At 43.7% G+C, this 21,305-nt stretch overlaps 1 protein-coding gene across 9 annotated transcripts in view; it reads left to right on the top strand.

The window, feature by feature from the left end:
• Positions 1–21,305, top strand: part of LOC121197003 (AT-rich interactive domain-containing protein 1B-like) — a 166,985-nt gene that overhangs the window by 135,043 nt on the left and 10,637 nt on the right. For 5 of the 9 annotated variants that reach the window (XM_041060308.1, XM_041060310.1, XM_041060309.1 and 2 more), the window contains exons 8-14: positions 4,931–5,252; positions 6,402–6,584; positions 13,002–13,138; positions 14,757–14,860; positions 16,839–17,033; positions 17,796–18,011; positions 19,062–19,284. In XM_041060308.1, coding sequence (XP_040916242.1) covers positions 4,931–5,252; positions 6,402–6,584; positions 13,002–13,138; positions 14,757–14,860; positions 16,839–17,033; positions 17,796–18,011; positions 19,062–19,284 — 1,380 coding nt within the window. The remainder of the gene's footprint in view (positions 1–4,930; positions 5,253–6,401; positions 6,585–13,001; positions 13,139–14,756; positions 14,861–16,838; positions 17,034–17,795; positions 18,012–19,061; positions 19,285–21,305) is intronic. The other 4 variants (XM_041060312.1, XM_041060311.1, XM_041060314.1 and 1 more) reach the window with 2 other exon arrangements.

Below are 21,305 nucleotides of genomic sequence, written 5' to 3'. Positions count from 1 at the left end.
AACTTGAAAGACTGCAGCAGTATGCTTTTATCAGGGGCGAGCGACTGTAGTGCAGCTTGTGTAATCAACTACATAAGCTCCATCCAACATATAGTTGCAGTGATACATGAGACTGCAGGAGATTATGGCCCCTCTACAAACAATACTGAAATATTTAGTAGTTATTTCCATAGACCTTGGATTGGATAAGTCTGTTTCCTAGACTGTAACCAAAGGTTTTCTTTTAGAATGATGTACAGTCGAACCCTGCCACAGCTTTTCCCTTTTGCTGTTTTCCCGCTGTCTGCATGACAGCTCTGCCCAGCATTTCCAAAAAATATTTAAGCTGCTAAATGTTTATGGCTGCCTTTCCAAAGCCCTCTTTATCCAAAGTAAAACTGATCTTGTATAGCGTGTTGATATCAGGCTCTCCTCAGGACTTAAATGACTCCAACAGCTGTTTTTAAAGACATGCACTCGGACATGGTACAGAGCCAGTATGTTGAGAACAGTGGACACACAGACAGACAGAGAAGGAGGAGGATGTCATGCCATTACAGGAAAGAGATCCGGAGCCTGTCTCAAATCTGCTCTCCCTCCCACCCATCGCATAGTGCCCCCCCACCCCACCCCCCTCTAAGGGGTTAAGCACTCCGCTGGTAATGACCGTGCTTCAGACAACACTTTTAAGTCTTGGTGCCTTGCCGCAGCCAACGTGTAATTCGGCCAGAAAAAAAAAAACATGACTCAAGCCAGTGTCTGGGGGAGGAAGGAGGAATTTTTGGGATGAAATTGACAGTGTGTGGAGCTCAGCAGCCCCAAGGCGCACCCCAGCCCTGCTTAGGCTCAGACACCCTGCTGGGGAAGGTGCTGAGGTGGATGGGAGACGATGTTGGGGCCTCAGGCGAGACAAGATGCTGCAAAAAAAAAAAAAAAAAAAAAAAACCCTAAAAGGTATTCATCCCAGCAAGTCACACATGTATACTGCAGTTTAATACTGTGTCTCAGAAAGAAATTTCTAATGTAAAGGATCTGAATTGGCATTATTGACAGACCTCGTTGTGAACTGATCTACCTAATTTCAAAGTATTTCAACTGTTGAAAACATAGAGAAGCAGTTTTTTTTATGTTTTAAGTAAAAGAATGTTATACTCAATACATGTGCGTGGCACATTAAGTTGAATCAGAAGGGAAAAATAGAGGAGACTGTGTTTTATATCACCCATACTGAGCTTTGGAAAATTAATTCCTGACTAAGATGACACAAAATAACTACCAGGGCGTCTTATCCTTGTTGACACACTGCGCTTCTCTCTTTCCCACTTCCCCAACCAAAACCATCTACCCTACCACATCCACAAACAAAAAAAAAGTAAAAGAGAAAAATGCTGTTATCCATTTCTTTTATTTGTGTTCAGCCACATGTAGACATGGACAACCTGCCCGCACTCCTGTCCTTGGCAGCTCAAGCATGCAGCCATGTAATCTGCATTCCACTCCTTATTGATGGAGTTCACAGATCCGGAGGGCGCGTTGGTGCACCCTCATACCTTACTCTGCCGTAGCTGGGAGAATGATTGCCTCGGCTGTTAGCATTGGACGGTCCAGTCTGCTGAGGAAGCAGTAGACGGTAATCTGCTCGGTCACACTCAAGCTCTCCCGCGGGAATGCAGGGATTAAACCCAGCGCAGGATATAGCGTCCGCCGAATGCGTGACCGTGCCGGGAATTTCCATGTAATTGTAAACGAAGCACCATGAGCTCTCCTTCTCCTCCCCTCCATTGCGCTATAAATACCACCAAGGCTCCCCAAAGGCACCAAGTGCCTGAGAAACAGGCAGGAAACCAAGACTGAGCCACAAGGACGCAAGATGGGACAAATAAGAAATGACATCCTCCTTGTCCTCTTTTCCTCTTGTCCCTCTTTGATTGGTTTCCAGAGCAGTATGAGTAGAATGCAAAGTAGCTGCGGCAGATGACACACTTCCACGCAAATACAGTGTGTTAACACTGACATAAGCTAAAAGAGCACATTTCTTTTTCCTGGCCTGTTTGAATGCCAGGAAATAGTATTTCTTTGCACTTACAATGTATTTTCTAAAGGCAGACTTTGCTCAATGAAGAGCAATAAAAGTCAGGTTGATGCCACTAACTTTTCACAAGTGATTCTGCCTGATAAGAAGCCACTGTCACGGCTAAGAAAAGACAGATATCTGATAGATCGCAGTTAGGTGGGACAGTAAAATAAAATGGTATTGTGACTTGCCCCGCTGAATATGCTTATTGTTTTTGATTATATAATATGACCATGTTGCTTGTGACTCACATAGAGGTCTCAAGATCTTTTCCAAGTTTCTTTGACAGGGAGTAGCTGTCAAACTGTCGCTCCCCTGACTTCCACATTGGCTTTTACAGTGACAACGTTTTATGTCAACTGCAAGTAATTCATATTCTCAGCTCAGCTCTCAACCCCACATGGAGGCAGCATAGTATTTTTTTTTTTTTTTTTTTACTAAATCAAACAGACAATAGTGCTATTTATTCAGTCATTAGGGAACCAGTATTAATTATTTATTTAATTTGTGTTGTTATTTCATCTATAGTTATCTGTTTTTTGTCTTTGACCTCCACAGTGATCCAGTGTCTAATATAATCTGAATAGCACTTTCAAAGGCTTAGAAATGAATGAATGGCTCTTATAAAAACACCTAGAATTTCAGGGTTGAGCTCTCAGTCATTTTTAAAAAAGTGGGTTAGTGTGCTATCTGTCCTTGAAGAAGAGCTCTGGCACAGCACCAATCGTTCAGGAAGTGAATCATTCTTGTCAGGACGGAGCAAGACTCTCATAGGAAAGCTTAGAATTAACCAAGTCCCACAGCTACTCCGTCTTTCCTTTGTCAGCCGAGGCAAACATAGCCCACAACTAGAACATTTTGAATGGTAGTACATCAAGACTAATAAGTTCTCTCAATGCTGTGTGTGGATTTAATGACTTTTCTCTCTTTGGCTTAGCATCTAACCCCCCAGTAAAGCAGAAAACAGCCTCATGGAAACTTCCAGACACTCACTCCCACTTTTTGGGTTTTTTGGCCCATCCGCTAAAGATGGGAAAGAAAAAAAAAATGCAGGTCATCCAAATGGGACTGTGTGATATAAACAACTCCCAGGGAGGTGTGCTGGAGCCTCAGTCTGTCGCAAGGGCCAAAAATCACAAAGTGTCCGCCCAGGCTATTGAGAATGTATGGCAGGCAGCCATGACATGGGGCTCAACAGCTGTCCAAAGAGGGCTGAGAGAGGTCACTGACTGGGGCCTTGTTCATCTGCAGCAAACCGTCCACCCGAGGCGAGAGGAAGGAGGCTGCAGGGCACCGTTCCCAGGATTTTCCACAGAATTGTAGGCAGTTGCTTATGAGTGGAATAAATATGGAAATGTGTCTTTCACTGGTTGCAAGGTCTCAGATGTATTATATATGCATTGACACAGCCAAGCAGATGGACACACACACACATGTACTGTGCACCATACGTATCCTCCTGTGTTCGTTAGAAGACATCCTTTCTTCCTGAACGCTTCCCTATTATAGCCCCAAAACCCTTGACAGGTGTCAGCCGTACTCAGCTCACCGACTCACCAAAGCCTTCCCAGAAATAATCCGCTTCTTCTTTTCCCATCTCCCACAGTAGATTTCATCACAATTTCTGGACAAATTCAACCGGAGCTGCTGACTTTTATGGGAAAGACTTTTATTTTGATTCAATATAAATCCTATCTCGGGGGTTGAGGGCAGGAGTTTGTTCCCCCTCCCTCACTGTCTGCCTGTCTTCCTCTCTTTCCGCCCCCACCCTCTGCTTGCTTCCTCCTGCTCTCTCCCTCTGTCGGACTCGCAGGCTTATGTCATGTGGAAAGTGTCTTCACTGAAGCAGCTCGAGGACACTGAGAAGCCATTTCCATTTTCGGAGTCGTTTTTTTTTTTTTCCCCATGTGGAATATTGTCATTCAACTTTCCCTCGTTTGAGCGTGCGGAAAAGCCTTCAGGTTTTAAAGGGACTTGATCCCCTTTTCCAGACATATTCTCAGAGGATTAAGCAGCGAGGCCCAACTAAAGCACCCTTAATCAAATCAAAATAAATAGCCCCCTTCACAATAGAGGATGCCACATTTTCCATTTCTATTTTGCAGGGGATTTGTCCCAGGGAGGGAATATCACAGTGGAAAAGGCCCAGTGCCTGCAGAGGCAATACAGTGTGATGTGTTGTGTGTATATGTGTGTGTGGGTGTGTACTAAACTTACATTCATAGCAGGTATATTTCAGTGTCCCTGAATGTATGTACATGTTGTTTCTGACAGCATGGTGATTTTCTTTCAGCTCTTATTGCAGCTGGTGTTGGAGCCGAGCTGGGCTTTTAGAGCCAAAATGGAGGGGTTTAAGTGTGCCTTAGGAAAGCTTCTGGCATCACGGCCGTGTGGCACTCCAGGGCAGCAAGAAAGCATTTACTGCAGATTAGAGCTCCTCTCAAGTGTTTCACAAAGTCAGCCTTAAGCTTGGCAATTGTTCCCAGGGCCATCCAGCAACCTGCAGCCATATAAAATGTTACCAGAACACACCCCGTGTAGTTTTTTTCCTGCACCCACCGGAGGTTGTAGAGGTCGTGAATCAGAATTTGGTTCAGCACTTTACATTCCTCATTCCAGGATTATTTTCTTGATGGATGAAATAGTTGTACGGGTCACTATTGTAGGTATAAGGGTATCAGCTGACTTGATAAACTCTCTGTTTTTCTCCAATGAAGTGATTCATGCCGCCAATGTGCGTCTACAGTAAAATACAGTTAAATGTCTCAAGTGACAACATCCCATATTTTACCTTTGAACTGACACTGTGTGTCTAATACTTGCATTTTCACCTATTTTAGGCATTTGTCAGCTCATTCACATGTCGTCTTTTATCAGGAAACTACCCTCGGCCCTCTAACTACAGTGCGACAACCAGTACCAGCTACAGTGGCCCCGGCCCTGGCATGACCAACAGTCTGGGAATGAATGCTAGCAGCCCCATGCATGGCCAGGGGCCCGGCCAGCCCATACCTGTAGGACGTAGCCACGGCCCTGGCAGCCAGAATAGGGTGTACCCGCCTATGGCTCCCAGCTCCCCCAGCATGCCTCAGCCAGCTGGGCCAGGGATGGGCCCTCCTTCCTTGGGTAACTCCAACCGCAAGGCCCAGGAGGCAGCAGCAGCTAGCATGCCAGGATCCACCAACTCAACACAGAACAGGTAAGAGCACAGCAAGAACTCAGGAGGTCTGGTTTCTCTAAGAAATCTTGTATTTTGAAAGATTAACACTTTTTCTTAGTTCAGTTTCTTTTTTGTTTCACACGGTACCATCTCTGTTTGCATATAGCTATGTGTGAATTTGTCTTCATGAGTATTTCATTCTACCTCATTATTCATGCACCTAATTTGTCCTAAAACTCATCTTGACAAAGAAAAAAGAATGGTGTGAAAAGGCAACAGAACTGCAACAGAAATGGCCCAATTTTTTTTTTTTTTTTTTGCCAAAAGAAAACTACTTTACTGTTTCACCTGGAAATAGTGCTAAAATTAGGGGACAGCAAGCATGTCTCTTCCTTACAGTGCTCGCTATCTGTAGAGTGACTTCTCTCTGCAGGTTGTCTTTGGGGAGGTGTTGCTGAAAAGCACCGCAGAGAGTTTCTGTGCCACAGAGTTTGTCTTTTTGTCCGAGAGTCTTTTCAGACGTGCAGGCAAGAATATGTTCTCAGGGGTTCCACACTTCTATGAGCCATTTGTGGAACTATCCCTATTTTCACACGTCTCATAAAGTGCCTGACATTTTGATAGCTGGCACCATACACCAAGTGCCATTTGTTGCAGAAAGAGAGATATTGGCTTGTGAGGGGACTGTATGGGTTGAATGCTGCACTGTCAAATCATAAAAAGGAGAAAAAGCAAACCACAGGTTTAACTGTGAAAACACCAGAGACAGAGGTGACACCATGCACCTTTACGCAAATCCAAATCACTTTGATACTATATCGGTATATGAGTTAGGAGATTTATTATTTTTCCATCAGGGTTGGTGCTTTGAATATATGTGCGAGACCGGGGCTGTTGTGGGATTGTGTGGGCAGTAAACTTTTGCTGAACTCTGCCGGGGGAACTTATGAAAACATGGCCGTCTTCAGAGAGGAAGGGTGGATTTCTGCGCTTCCTCCAGTCGGCGCGGGTTCTGCCTGACAGTGTGCGTGTGTCATGGGAGCAGTCTCACCAGCATTCTGCAGGCTGAAGCAGCAGATTAACATTTGTCGATGTTCGTTCCCATTTCTGATGGTGCATGAGTCAGACTGGAGAACGTGAGCCAGTGATGATGTTTCAGATGAGGTTTTTCTTTTTGTCCGGGTTGAGTCTGTCGATGCCGATCTGCAGGCGGCCTCCGTATGTAAGGTCCCCAGTCCAGATGCAGCCACCTCAACCCACCTCCACCCACTGGCCTGCACCCCACCCTGCCTCCACCCGTCCACCACCTTCACCTCCACCCAGACCTCTCCACCCATCCATCCTGCCACCCTCACATTTACAGCACCATAGGTAGGTCCACCACCCTCATAACGTGTGTGCGTATCACATACTGTGTGTAAGTGAATGTGTTTGTGTGTCATATGACTAAACTGAATGGAAATGTTTCAAGCTAAACAGAACTGAAAGTGATCATGATGATATTTCTCACAAGCTCCCTCTGAGAGCAAAACAAGATGAGTCATCATTGTTATCATTGTAATTGCCATCATCACCTTCATCATCATCACTGTAGTCATCATTATCATCTTCGGCATGTGTTAGTCACTCTAATGGCAACAACAAGAACTGAGCACATACAGTTGCTGTGTGCATTGTGTCAACATTTTGTCGTGGGGTGTGAGAGTGTATGTGTGTGTGTGGGGGGGGGGGGTTGTGGTGTGGTGTGGCTGACAGTATGTGTGATTAATTACGTGCATCAGGGGGGCCCAGCGCTTTTCACACACAGTTACACACACACACACACACACACACACACCCAGCAATGCAAATAGTGGCCGAGCCATTAAGAGATGGCTGGGCTGTCAATAAGAAGTGGCATGACATGATCCCCACTGCTGGGACCAATCAGACTGCCTGTCAATCTCTCCTCACATTCACCAAGACACCAGAGAGGTGTCACTCGCTGTGGTGCTGCTGAAGGAGAAGACTGTCTCTCTCCCAATCTCTCTCACTCTCTCTGTTTGTTTACAAATTTGTCTAAAACATGTATTTGTGTTTTCACCGTCTTTACAGTGCTCCATTTTGACTGCGAAGTATCCGTGGGCTCCTCGTCTTCCTGTTTTATCTCCATCTTTGAGCTTAATCAGTTGTTAATGTGTTGTTGTTTTTTTACTGTACTGCAAATATCACATTTCATAAAGACCAATCAGCTTTTTCCTCTTTTTTGTTGGAAATCTGTCTTTTCCTTCTCTGTTCAGTCTTGATGGTTGTTGCTGTGTGTGCTAACATCCAAACTGCTGCTTTGTTTATTCAAGACAAAGCAGGACACTGGAGGAAACACCTAGCAGACACTGGGTATTCAGAACAGCAAAAGCAGGTGTAAAAAGTCTGCCAGCTGTGTGAGATTATTTGTTTCCAAAGCAGAGTGGAATTCACAAATCTGAATCATTTTTCACATTTCTGCCTGCTTCTTTATTCAGAATATTGATTTCTTTATTGATAGTAACATGTTTTTATAACACATAGTTAGTCTTCTGGCAGGAAGTCTTTTTACTGACTTAAAACAATAAAAAGAGCCTAAATGTTTTGTTACAATGGACACTTTTGCCGAACAGTCCAGTTTCTTTGCTGCTTGTCTCACCCTCACTGTTGTTCTTCTCTGCTGTCACTCATTCTACCTCTTTCATCCCTCCCCGTCTGCTTCTGTTCTCTCTCCTCCCACCTGTTTCACTCTTTTTACCAACTCTTCCAACTGTATCGCCCTCTCCGTCTTTGCAGCTCTGTTATCCTACCCAGACTGTTTTATCTCGCTCAGTCTTTCTTCCACCCAATTTGCTTTTTGTTCTCCGCCGTCTCCAGCACAGCCTTGTTATGTTTTTCTTCCTCAGATCCCACTTTAAAACATCTGAGGGAGATCAGGGGAAAATTGGCCTCCGAAAACCTGCAGTTAAAGGCTCCAGTACCCCGTTTGCTCTCCAGATCTCAGTGCAACATTCTGAAACATTCAGACCTAGTTCCTCTCTGTCTGAGAAACAAGTTGTTAGTCGTATCACATTTAGTTTTAGTCTCACTCTTTGATGCATCAACCCCGGGTGAACTGCCACAGACACCCACTCCCGACCTTCTAAATCTGGGGCTAGTTATATAGCAGCATTGTCACTGGCTAGTCTCTTCTTCTAGTCCTCTTTTTCTTCAACACATCCCTTCACTGTTTCCACGCCAATAATCCTGTTACATTTCTGCCTCTCATCGCCCATATTCATCCTCCCCTGACTAACACACTAGTAGATACACTCCAGCTTCCCTGAGTTACCCTGAGTGAAAAAAATGCCCAACGAACAGAGGAGGGCCACTTCTGGTATCCCATGGCTGCAGGCGAGGGTCGTGATTAAATCTTCATAAAGTATGGCGTGAGTGTTTTTTTCCCTCGAGCCCTCAGAGTTTCTCCTCCACCGGCCGACTGGAGTCAGAGACAAATGTCCCGCTTTTATCGGTTTATCAGTTTGATTGGTGGTTGAGGGGAAACAGCGTTGAGTTGCTCTACTATGAGTTAAAGCAGGAAAATATGACTTTGCTTGAATAACAAAGTCAAGTAACATCTTGCTCATCATAATTTTGTAGTCTAGGAATTTAAGCCTCTTCTGTCATCTTAGTGAATGTCACTTGTTCATGCACTGTTACCTAATTTCGCAAATAGATGCTGGGGAATCTGAAAACGAGGTTAATTTCCTGGAAAAGAGCATCAGTTTAATGAAAAGTTGTTGACTTGTTTGGGGCTACTAGGCTGCCATTTGTCAGTATGATGAATTGCAGCACGAAAAGTCTGATACGTTATGTTCAAATAACACGGACGATGTCGAGCCTGTCAGTGTGGAGGAGGTACAAGTTTGTTTGGAGGAAAGGTGTGGTAGAACATTTTTTAGGGGCTGGGGATTGATGTTGGGGAATTTTTGGAAAAGAGGAAAGAACAGAAAGTATTAAAAGGTATAAGCTTTTCTTGGCAGCAGCTTCTGAGGACAGAATTGGCTTTTCAAATGACTTTCCAGCGCTGCCGGCGACACTCTACAAAAAGTTCCTGGAGCTATAGGAACGGGCTCTGTCGAAAAAATAAGCACTTAGTAGAAGAAGAGCAAAGCTCAGAAAAAAAAGAGCCGTAAATCAAAGGGAAATTGAAGGGAGAAAAATGTTGGAAGAGAGAAGAAGAGAGGAGAGGAGAGTGCTCCCAGGCAAATCCTTGCCAAATAATTCATTTCTGACCTCCTTAGTAAGTAAATTTGCTAAATAAATAAGAGCAGCGCTTGAATGTCAAGAACGGGGGATGCTGCCTGTGGCGCTTTGTCGCTCGCAGTCTTGGCAGTGCTGCGGAGTGCTCTGCTTTCATTAGATGGGCAAAATAAATGGCTTCTCCATCCATCCTGAGCTGTTTGATGTTTGAGCAGGAGGGGAGGGAGAAGGGAAGAGTAGCTTTTCTCTGGATTTATTATGTTAAAAGCTGTCCTTTTATTTTTTTGTGGGGGGCTTATTCTGGTCTCCTCTCTGTCTGTGTATGCGTTTGTGTGTGTGGTGAGTTGAGTCAGGAGTTTGGAGGAGCTATGGGCCCAAGCTGCCCTGAGAACAGATTGGGTCCATATATAATTCATGGCCTCCAGCCGATCCACTCCATCCTTCCATCCAGCAGCCTCTCTCTGGCTCTTTTCCTCTCACTTTCTTCTCCACACTCTTACACACACACACACAAAGCAGACGGGTCGATAGGGAAGGCCACTCACACTCCTGCGGTCCCAGCGCCTCTGCTGTCTCGTCCAGTTAGCAGCACTGGGAGGCATCAGCACGGCCTGTCACCACGAATGAAGGACAAAGGCGCTGCCACTTCTAGAGAGACAGTCAGCTGGTTGGCTGGCACCTCGTAACCATGGCATCCCCTTGGCAACAGCGCCCACCCCGCGCATGAACACAAGGACACGCTCAAACACACACTGACACACACACACACTCTGCCCACGGTGTGAAAGTGGCCTTCTCTGATGCCCTTCACACATGTGGACTGAATAGCTAAAGAGGAAAGATGGCTCTGTGTGTGTGTGTGTGTGTGTGTGTGTGTGTGTGTGTGTGTGTGTGTGTGTGTGTGTGTGTGTGTGTGTGTGTGTGTGTGTGTTTATACATGTTTGTTCAGAATTAGGGAAGAAAACAAGGGGAAAAAAACACTAGAATAGTAGTTATCACTGTGAAGTGACAGCAGTGTGTTTGCATTGATGCATTTCAGAGGTGTGATGGCTTTTCTACCATAATGGTGGCCGGACAGGCCGAACAAAAGACTAAACACTGTATTATCATGTATCTTCGCTCTAATGTAGTGTCAAAACTCTTTAACGCTAACTTCCCTTAAAAAGTCGAGTTTTCTTGCGCTGTTTCTCTCTCTCTCTCACCTCAGGCCACTCCTAGACAACAAACTGAGAGTGCACTGGCCTGATAGTGTTCAGATAGATGTTTCTGTGTCTCTTACTGAGAGTGTGTGCATGTTTGTGTGTGTGTGTGTGTGTGTGTGTGTGTTTGAATGTGTGTTCACTCGGCTCAGTCTCATGGAACAGCGATTACCTCCAGCTCTGGGGCCCTGAGCTGAAAATACGCCCCCCATCAGTCCACCAGGGACCCATGCACACACTACTCAGGCTTCTCAGGCCTTAATTTCCCCTCCCTCCCTTCTCTCCTTCCCTCCACCTCCTTTCTTCTCTTCCTCCTCCTCTCCCTCTGTTTCCATCTCTCCATCCCTCCCTTTTCCCCGGCTCTCTCCTTCTTCCTTCACTCAGTCTTCCTCTCTCTCTCTGCGGCAACAGGATGCTTTTTTTTTCCCCAGCACAAAGGTGCCCGAGAGCAAGATGAATGCGCTGTGCCTTTTTTTTTTTTTTTTTCCCCGATAGCGGCACATGCATATATTAAGTGTGATTAAACGCTGTGCGGTGCCTCCATCAAGTGCTTTCTAATGGGCTTTTTTATGACATGAATTAGTCATAATGGGAGAGCGCCACAGTCGAAAACCTCCAACCACTGTTGTTGTTGTTGATTTGGATATTTCACCATTCACATGAGAGCTTGTGCTTATATTGCTTAAGGTGGGTGAGGGGTGTTTTTACAGTATGGATAAATGAGCTTCGCAGGCATTTGGCATCTTTAAACTTATTTTTCCTCGCTGGCTTATCAGCGCTCTCTTTTGTGGGAGTTTGCACACAGAATGCATTTTTACTTGCGAGAGAAGGTGCAACGATCAAAAGGTAAATTTATTTCTGTGTCTTGACTCACGCAGAGCTTTTTAGGGAACATGTAGGCAGCAAATGAAGGAGTCTATACTTCCCCCATTATAGGGAAATGGGGCCAGATAAGCGTGGATTTGGTGTGAGCTTGTTTCTTTGCCATGGAGCTCCCCTGTGCACCTCGGCCCCCATAGAGGGATTACATATGTATCATCAGCCGTGCTCTATGACTAATTACATCTGTGAGATGAGATTATGGGGAGGTTTACCAAGCCGATCCCTCCTCTTAGGCTATGTGTATCGGTTCCAACATGAGGTATTATACTATGCGTCTGTGTGAGTGTGAAAGAGAGCAAGGTGCCAGTTAGGAGGGAAATGACTGACATAAATCCGGGTAGTATTTTTCTGTTCGTCCGCATAAAGCAGTGTTGCGGTTTGGGCAAAATACTCCTCCTTCCTTACTCCTTCCCTTCCCTCCTTTCTTCCTTTAAATTCACCCTTACAACTATTTGACTTCCTGAGTTGTCTGCCTCTTCCTCCCTCTCCTCTTCCTGTATTCTTTTCTAATTTAGTTTCACCCTGCATTCTCAGTCTTCCACCTTCCCCCTCTAATTCTTTTAGGCCTCTCTCTCTCTCTCTCTCTCTCTCTCTCTCTCTTACTCTCTGCATCTCTCTTCCCCTCACGTCTTTTCTCTCCATCTGTCTCCCCCTTTCTCCCAATCTTTTTTATGTGGTTGTCCAGGAGATAATCTTGAGTCAGCAGGAGATAGACCAAATTGTTCCAAACATGGTGTTCCCTTTCAGCCCCCATGTCACTGGCTTCGGCCTGCCTGGCATGCAACGATAGACGCTGCCTTCAATCACGCACACACGCACCCACTCTCTCTCTCTCTCTTTCACACACACACGCAGACGCACACACACACTGATGACTAGTATTCAGCAGGTTGCAGATAAGCCCCTCTGATGTCACTCGCAACACCATGTGATGAGCCGCCAGAGAGAGAGGGGAGGCTGAGGGAGGGAGATTGAGCAGGATTGATTTCTGCTGTCACCATGGCAACAAATAACATGATCCTCTCCAAAAGCACACCTTAATTAGTTAAATTATGACTTGTGGGAGAGGGAGAAGGAGGAAGAGGGGGAGAAGAGGGGAGGGGAGTGGAGGGGGATTTGTAGAAGAGAAGAGCAGAGATGGGAGGATAGAAGAGTTTTTTCTCCTCTGATGCTGCGTGCTCATCTTCAATCTTTTGAAAGATCTGTTTGTTTGATCAGAGATATGTTGCTTTTTATTGTGACTTTCAGAAACACACGCTGCTCGGTTTTTACAACAATAAAGGAGTTTGGCAATGACATACTGCCAAATATCATCTCTGTACGATTTTGTGACTTCAGTTCTTCTGCAGCTTTCACTGTTGTCTTACCACTTATGTCTCCACAGCCTGCCATTACATTGTGAATCTAAACTTAAATCATCTCTTCCATATCCACTCACTTCTTTCTCCTCTTTCCTTGGTAGGCAGGGCAGTTATCAAGGCCCTGGCATCAGCCAGGCGAGCACCATGGCCACCACTGTCCCCTACAGCCAGCCAACAGGCAACAACAGCTCAGCCATGGGTAACGCACAAGGTCCAGCCTACAATATGGCGCCTTCAGGTATTCAGCTAATGCCAAGCCGAAGAGGTTCTTTTATGTCCTGTATTGTGAAAGGATATATTTCTTTGGAAACACACACAGGGGGAGCAGGTAATGACATTCGTGAGTCCAAATGTCAGAATTTAAACCAGCCAAAGCTTTGGAAAACACTTATCTGACAAGGGAGATAAGTTGGGTAAAATTATCTAAGTTTAACTTCAGAGCCAAACCCATTGATACAAGCTGTCAGCCTCCTACAGCCCACCTTCAACAGTTATATAAAAAGAAGTTATGACCCCACCTCCACCTGCTTATCTTGCTTTGCCATGTACAGAATAAATGTTGATAGAAGAATCTGTTGAATAAGCAATCACAGCCCTCCAGGTTAATGTTAGACTGTACAGTGAGCCACTCAAGATTAACCCGTATGTTTGTGCTGAATGTATAGCTGAACCAACTCAGAGCTGTTCCCATTCAGAGACGGAGAGAGGGGAGTAGAAGGGGCAAAAGACGGTGAAAGGCCAAGAAATCAAGAGAGTTCTCTCCGATACCAGTTACTTTCTCAGTGCTCTCACTTTTCCTGTAGAGCTGACTCTCCAGTGAGCAAAGATTAATGTGGTGCATCGCTTTTTCTTTCAGCCCTTCACCCTGCCGCATTGTTGCTAAACGCACCTCGGAGAGCACTGTGGCTCCCAAAATGAAAGGCACCTTTTATTCAAAACCAAATATCAGAATGCATGACATTTGGAAAACTTCAAACGAATTAGAGCGCCAAGGTTCCTCCAAACTCATCTGGTTTGCCCCTGGGCGCAGTAAAAAGCCATTAGTTTTCCCACTGTGCTGCAGCATACAAGGGAAAAATAAAGAGGAGAGCCTTGTATCCAAGGACCCCTTCTGTCTGTTAATAAGAAATATGCACCTGGCACTATTAAAAGTAGTCTTAAGGATCTTAACTCTTCTTCAATTAGAAACCTCATGAAGGTACACAAATGTCTTTGAAAACAAACAAGTCTTCTTGTCAGCCAACATCTCTTGAATACTAATCTTCCCACTCTGTCACCACTTTGAATACGTGAGAACCTGTATGATTTCTCCCAAACTGAGGATGTGGAGCCAGCAAGGTTGAAAGAGAGCACTGGCTCGCTTTTTGTGGTGTCTTATCTCGTTCTCTTTATATGTCTTCCTCAAGCAGCAGTGTTTTTATACATTTCTTTCACAATCTCCCCTTTGCAGGCTTTAGAGGGGCCTTGAGAACACAGAAAGAAAGAACATAATATTTCAGCTGTGGAAAGACGTTTAAACCGTTTTACATTGTCTGACTTTGTCTGTGACATTATACAAAGCATTGTCCAATAGCCTTCAGCGCACACAAAGAAGGCTCCGTTCATTTTAGGGAGTTAAAACATGTTGAATCGACTGAAATATGAAAACATGCCAGGTATACCTCTTCATTCCACTGAGGTGAAAGCATAACTATTGAGGCTAATATATATATATATATATCAAAAATTGGTTGGTTCACTTGAGACAGTGTTATTATGGCCAAAGAACAAAACTGCCTGCAGATATTCACATCTTCTGTTTGTGAAAAGTTTGGTGCAAATATTTTCTAGTAAATGTTTTCTCATTCTTGGTGAAGGAGCCATGGGAATGTCAGGAGACGGCATGGTGAGCCCAGATGTGAAACCCAAAGCGGATGTAAAAGATGACACGGGTCCCGCCAACGAGCCTCATAAACCAAAGGTACCCCTTTGACCTTTTCCCTCTTCCCATCTTTCTTTGCAATGTCTTTGCAAAAAAAAAATTTTTTGTTTTGTTTTTTTGATCTTGCTCCCCTAATGAAGCAAACCAAATCTGATCAGCATATGCTGCCTCAGCACAGTGGGCTGTTTCTCTGTTGTTTTCTCGCCATATTTAATGATTTGTTTAACATTTACCATTCCTAATGTTTTCCTCGCTTTGTTTTTGCCCCCAGCACTCTCTTCTTGCTGATGTTTTGGCAGCCCGAGTTGCAAAAAAGAGAGAGACACAGAGAGAAAGAGAGGTCTCGGCATCTGCAGTACACACATGTACATACACACGTTCAAACACAGCACAGAAATACTGTGCACACAGACACACACATACAGACAAGAATCCACACACTGGCCTTTCCGCTCACTCACAAACACACACCGTCCTTCTCTTAAACACTACTTTCTCAGTGCTTCCTCTCAATACACACCCTCACTCACTCGCGTGCACACACACATACACAAACACACACACACACATGTCCCAATACACAATGCTGACTTCTCATTTTGCCCTACAATTGCAACTCGGCTTGGCTCAGCTCAGCAACAACAGAACTCTGCTCTTTGCTCTTTTCTACTCCCTCCCCTTGTTTTTGCTTAACAACCTCCTCCTCACTCACACACACACACACACACGCACACACATACACACACACACACAGCTACATCACATCCACAACACGTCTTTTCCCTCCAAATCCCTGTCTTTTCTTTTGCTGATTAGGGTAGTAGGGCCTTTTGAATTATTTAAGGCAGTCAGAGCAGCCAGAAAGACCCCCAGTGCTCCCAAAAGAGATGATCTGTCTGCCGAGAGAGAGAGAAGGAGAGAGAGAAAGAGAGCGAGATAGAGAATGAGAGAGGGAGGGGAACGATAAGGTTTTGCTGACATGAGCATTCTGTTCACAGACCAGAAGCACTTGTCAAGCTGTTGTTCCCGCTTTTTCAGTCTCTTTCTCACACACACAACACACATACACACAAATGCACACACATATGTGCACGTGCACGTGCACTGAAAGACTCTCATACCTAGACACAAGTGTGAGTGATTTACACAGAGTGGAGACTGTATCCAAATTCATGTATTCCTAGACAAACTGTGTAGACTAATACATACTGATCTGCATGAAGTATTATTATTCAGATTACACATATACACAAACACATACATTTATTTATGTAGACTTAGACACCATGCCAGTACCGGTACTGTTAATGTTTGTGTATAACTGGGTCTAGAATTTCTTAGTTGTGTTCAGTTTCTTTACTTTAATAGAAGTAACAATATCAGGATGTAAAAACACTGCATTACAACTACAGCGAAAGTCCAGCATTCAAAATGTAACATAAACTAAGTAAAATTGCTTAAGTATTATCAGTAAATTATACTGAAGTATTGAAACTAAAAGTAGTCATTACTTTTTGTGTACTGTTACTGATACTTTAAGATGATAGCACAATTGTGGCTAAGCTTGTTTCAACTGGTAAAGGTCGAACTAATTTTATTACTTCATATACTGTTATATATTATATGAGGGTATGCAAAGTACTTAAATCTATAACAATGCACCATATTTTATAAGATGGTTCTATGTGTCGGACAAAAGTGTTGTTCTAAAAAAGTAAACATTAGCACCTACGTGCTTGATAAACTGTCCACCTCTGGATCCAAACATATGCATCATAACTCAAACACACACACATAAACGATCGTACGTCCATGCACACCCATACTAAATCATTTTGGCTTGTCTGGTGTTGCCGTCTTTCAGCTATGACCTCTGTGTTGTTGTGTGGACAGTGGCAGAGCACAGCTTTATGTCATACTGATACTGAGGAGGTGGATAAAAGAATGTAACAGTGATGGATGTTTTTATCCAAAGAAAATTAAAGTCCTTTGCCCTCTTTCTCCCTCTCTTTACCAGCTACAGGACGGCTACAGCAACAATAACAGTAGCAGTGGCTCCCAGCAGTGTGTGTCCCAGCCAGCCACGCCAGGCGGTGCCCTGCCCGTACCCTCCCCCCTCTCACCCAGTCCAGCCAGCCTGTCCTCCTACCACGGAGACGACAGCGACAGCATCAGCAGCCCCCCTTGGCCACTCAAGACCCCCTCCAGCCCCGTAAGAACTAGACTCTCAAACACTATTGGTTGGATGTGTGCATTTACTGACAAAGTACAGGAATTACATTAATATTTAAGCACAAAAACCAAACCAAGCAACTTAAGTGAATTTCCCTTAATGGACAATAATGTCAGTAAAACCTATTAGTTTGATTGATTAGTGTATGACTATAGGATTATTGTGTAATTACTTGATCAAAAGCTGGTTCTGAGACCACAAAACTCTTTAAAAACCTGGACCAAAGCCAAACGTTGCTGTGTGGGATCAAACTTTGTCCACCAATTTGAACTTGAGGGATATGTGTGTGCAGTGAATGAACACTGACTGCACACACCAAACAAAACGCTCTAAAGAAGTGTTTATTTTTGCTTGGTCATTCAACCAAGGGCCTACTTCAGGATGTGTAAATATGGGATGAAACTTTAATGATCCCCATGGGCAGAGTGGAACTGTAGAATAGACTCTATACAATATAATATATAGAGCGCAGTGTCTATGACTGCACCTAAATAGCAATGTAAATGTAAACTCATGTCAACTCACATGAATGAAAAGTATAGAAAAAACATCTTCATTGTTTATTACTGCGATAAAAAAGAGATTCATATTAACATTTATATAGTACATAAAAGATCACACTCTTATACTAAAGTCTATGAAAATACAAAATAAAAATAAATATACATTTTAGAACTAAATAAAGTCTATAATAACCCAGTTTTTGTCCTATTATTATCTTCTCTCTCTATCCCTCACTAGAAAGCCAACCCTAACACCTCCTCCCTCAGTGGGGAGCGAATCACACGCCTTTATGAGCTGGGTATGGAGCCAGAGAGGCGCGGCTGGGTGGAGCGATACCTGACCTTCATGGAGGAGAGGGGCACACCTGTTGCACAACTGCCCGCCGTGGGCAAGAAGCCCCTGGATCTCTGGAAGCTCTACATGGCTGTTCGTGAGATAGGAGGCCTCGCCATGGTAATATAAACAGGACATGCTTAAAGTCCATAGGATGGGACAGTGTTGGAGTCATTTCACCCTAATCATGTGCAGTGGCTATTTAATATTCTTCAGTAACGTCCACTCCAGCAGCATGGCATATGGTGTGCAGGGAAATGTAGAGAGATGTGGTCAAGAGAATGAGATACGTGAAATAAATCTGTAGGAGAACCTATAGTATACTCTATAATGTCAAAAGATCCAAGACCTGAGTAAACTCCACGTGTGTCAAAACCAATGTGACAAAAGAGTATACACACACACACACACATATGACCACAACCACGTGGACACTTGAACATTACACACCATATTTGGAAACCACGGGCACTAATCTGCTGCCATAATAGCCTCCACTCTTCTAGAGAGGCTTTCCACAAGATTTTAGAAACTGGCTGCAGGGATTTGTACCCGTTCAGCCACGAGAGCATCTGTGAGGTCAGATACTGATGTTGGGCAATAAGGCCTGGCTCGCAGGAAAAATCTTTCTTTATGCCTCACTTTGTGCCTGGGATCTTTGTCGCGTTAAAACTGGAAATGACCTTCCCCCAGACTGTTGCCTTAAAGTTGTATTGTAGCTTTGGGATTTCTCTTAAATGGAACTGAGGAACGAAGCCAAAACCATGCAAAATAGGCCCAGATTTAAAGTATGTGGTCAGTGGTGTCCACATACCTTTGGCCGTATATAGTGTGCTGCTGTTTTGCTGTTAGATTAAAAACAGCAATGTGAAAATTATGTGCATATTAAAAATTATGTACGAGTGACCTGCAACCCTGTGGTTATAGCAAGTATAAAAACACTAAGTACCCAGCCATGGAAGTGATTATTCTGATTAAATTCAGCTGGCCTGGAGTACGGCTCTACCGTACTCCAGGCAAAATGACAAGTGCGTGTGGCTGGTGCTACTGGGATACATTAACGTATAAAGAGAGAACATGAGCAAGAAAATGTATTCTTTACCGCAAAATATGATTGAGGTCATTTAACTTCTTGATGTCTTGTCATTCTCCCAAATTTCAACCATTCAGGTGAACAAGAACAAGAAATGGCGCGAGTTGTCCACCAACCTGAACGTTGGAACGTCAAGCAGCTCCGCCAGCTCCCTCAAGAAGCAGTACATCCAGTATCTGTTTGCCTACGAGTGTAAGATGGAGAGGGGAGAGGAGCCGCCAGCAGACAGCAGCAGCAGCAGCAGCAGTGTGGCTGGAGGGGACAACAGGAAGCAGGTCAAGATCCAGCCGCCCTCACCTGGTAAGGCCTGATAACAGACCGGTTCGCTGGGTTTTTCACAACTCCGCTCTCCCATCTGTCAGCAGACAAACAACAGGTGCTGCTGATCAAACTACAGGTGTCAGGAAGCATCAGAGAAACGGCGATCTGCATTCATCACAATGAGGCATTCAGGAGCACCACAATAAAGGCTTTGCAGCTGTGTCAAAATCCTCCCAGTGACTGTAGCTGCAACTCTAGCAACATGGTTTCTGTTTTATTATGTTTTTTTTTTTTATATATGCAGCAAGCACAGATTTACAGCAACTATTAATTAGAAGATTGTGCAAAATTGTTCCCCAGTGTCGGTTTTCTGTGACTGCCAAGGTTGCAGTTTTGAAAGAGTCCACTCATTTGTCCTAAGCAAATAGTTGCACTTGATTTTGTGGCTAATTAGCTCTCAGGTTAATTTAGCAAAGAGACAAACGGTAATGTTATTAGTTTGACCAATGTTATGTTATGTTATATAAAACGGAGAGACACCATGCAGATTAAAACACATTGGCCTCCAACAGGCCTCCATTTCCAGATGTTTTCCTGATGTTTAAAGAAAAAATAGTTTTTTAATGTTGTCATGTTTATTTAGTTCTCAACGTGTTACATCCTTGTTTTACAGCTAATTAAGACACTGCACTAATATTAAGTTTCGATGTATAAAAAAAAAACAAGAGTGAAAATCTAACAATAGAATGTGATTAAGAAATGTAAATACTCCAAGAAGTGAAGAGCTCATTAACCCTCTTACTGAAAAAAAAAACTGGTTATGGTTATGGTTGACAATTAAAGGCTCAGGTCACCTAAATTATTATTTTTTTTTTACTTACCTTGTAGATTTGACTTCTGTGGATAATTTTGGTTTTACCTCTGCAAGTTTTAAAATACTTCAACAAATGTAGTGGATACCACCAGGGCTTTTTTTATTTGTAATTTGACTGAGTTGTCCATTATTAAAATAGCACAGAGGGATGCTGCGTGACCACATGAACATATCTTGAAACCCTTAGAGATGAGGGAACATTAACACTGTTTTGATGAGATGATTCTTAGTTTAATGAAGGTGAGCTACGATACGATCACCACTTGTACCTCAAACCCGGGACTTGCCTTTATTTGATTATAGTGCTTTAGAGGTTAAGTAATATTGTTTTGGTGCAGCACCAAAACACAAAGGGTGCTTTTTGTTTGTGTATATTGCCAGTTCACACTGTGTGCCTCTCTGCACAATTATGATGTGAGGATCAGGAGAGGAGAGAGAAAGAGTTGGAGCGATAAAGAGCAGTAAGGTCACGTCTCTAATTTGCAGCGGAGATGAGAAAAGTGACCCTGGCTTTTAAATAGAACATTGGAGCACTTCACCTGCCTGAGACACTGCAGATTGCTTTTCCTGGTGGGTGGAAAAGAGCATCTGCCTTCATTTGCATACACATGCGCATACACATACGTACAGTGCACATGAGCTACACATACATACATATATATATATATATATATAAACACAGGTAAATTAATGCATGTCCCCTCTCACTCATAACACTTTATAATTCATAATTCATGTCATCCATTCAAGGGGATCTAAACACCTCAATTTCACAGAATCTCATTTTGCTCCACATCAGCTGATGGAACCATGGTACACACTATCAGAGATAGCGTCTGTGTCGTGAAATATGAAAAGGTCAGTACTTGTGATGTTTGGGCTGTTTTTTGGATATGCAGCACTCAACTGCAAACTGCTTATGCTGCAGCATTTGGGTGAAGAAATATCACCCGCATATTTTTTGGTATCATCTGCATATGTAAGAATGGGCAGTCCTTGAGCATTGAGGCCTTACTGTACTGTAATACTGAAGCTGTGTTTTTTTTGCAAGCGTATTCTGCTATAGTTCTATAGAATACATAAAGTGCAAAACGTTGCCATTTAAAAGGGAAATTCCAGTTACAACTTGGGTCAACTTGGATCTGCTTCCATTTAGGAAAACAGAAACATTACTGTGAAGAAGCAG

The sequence above is a fragment of the Toxotes jaculatrix genome, chromosome 17, assembly GCF_017976425.1.
Source record: "Toxotes jaculatrix isolate fToxJac2 chromosome 17, fToxJac2.pri, whole genome shotgun sequence".
Taxonomy (NCBI): Eukaryota; Metazoa; Chordata; class Actinopteri; family Toxotidae; genus Toxotes; species Toxotes jaculatrix.
Note: the sequence above shows the minus strand (reverse complement) of the source record. Positions and strands in the feature narration are given on the sequence as shown.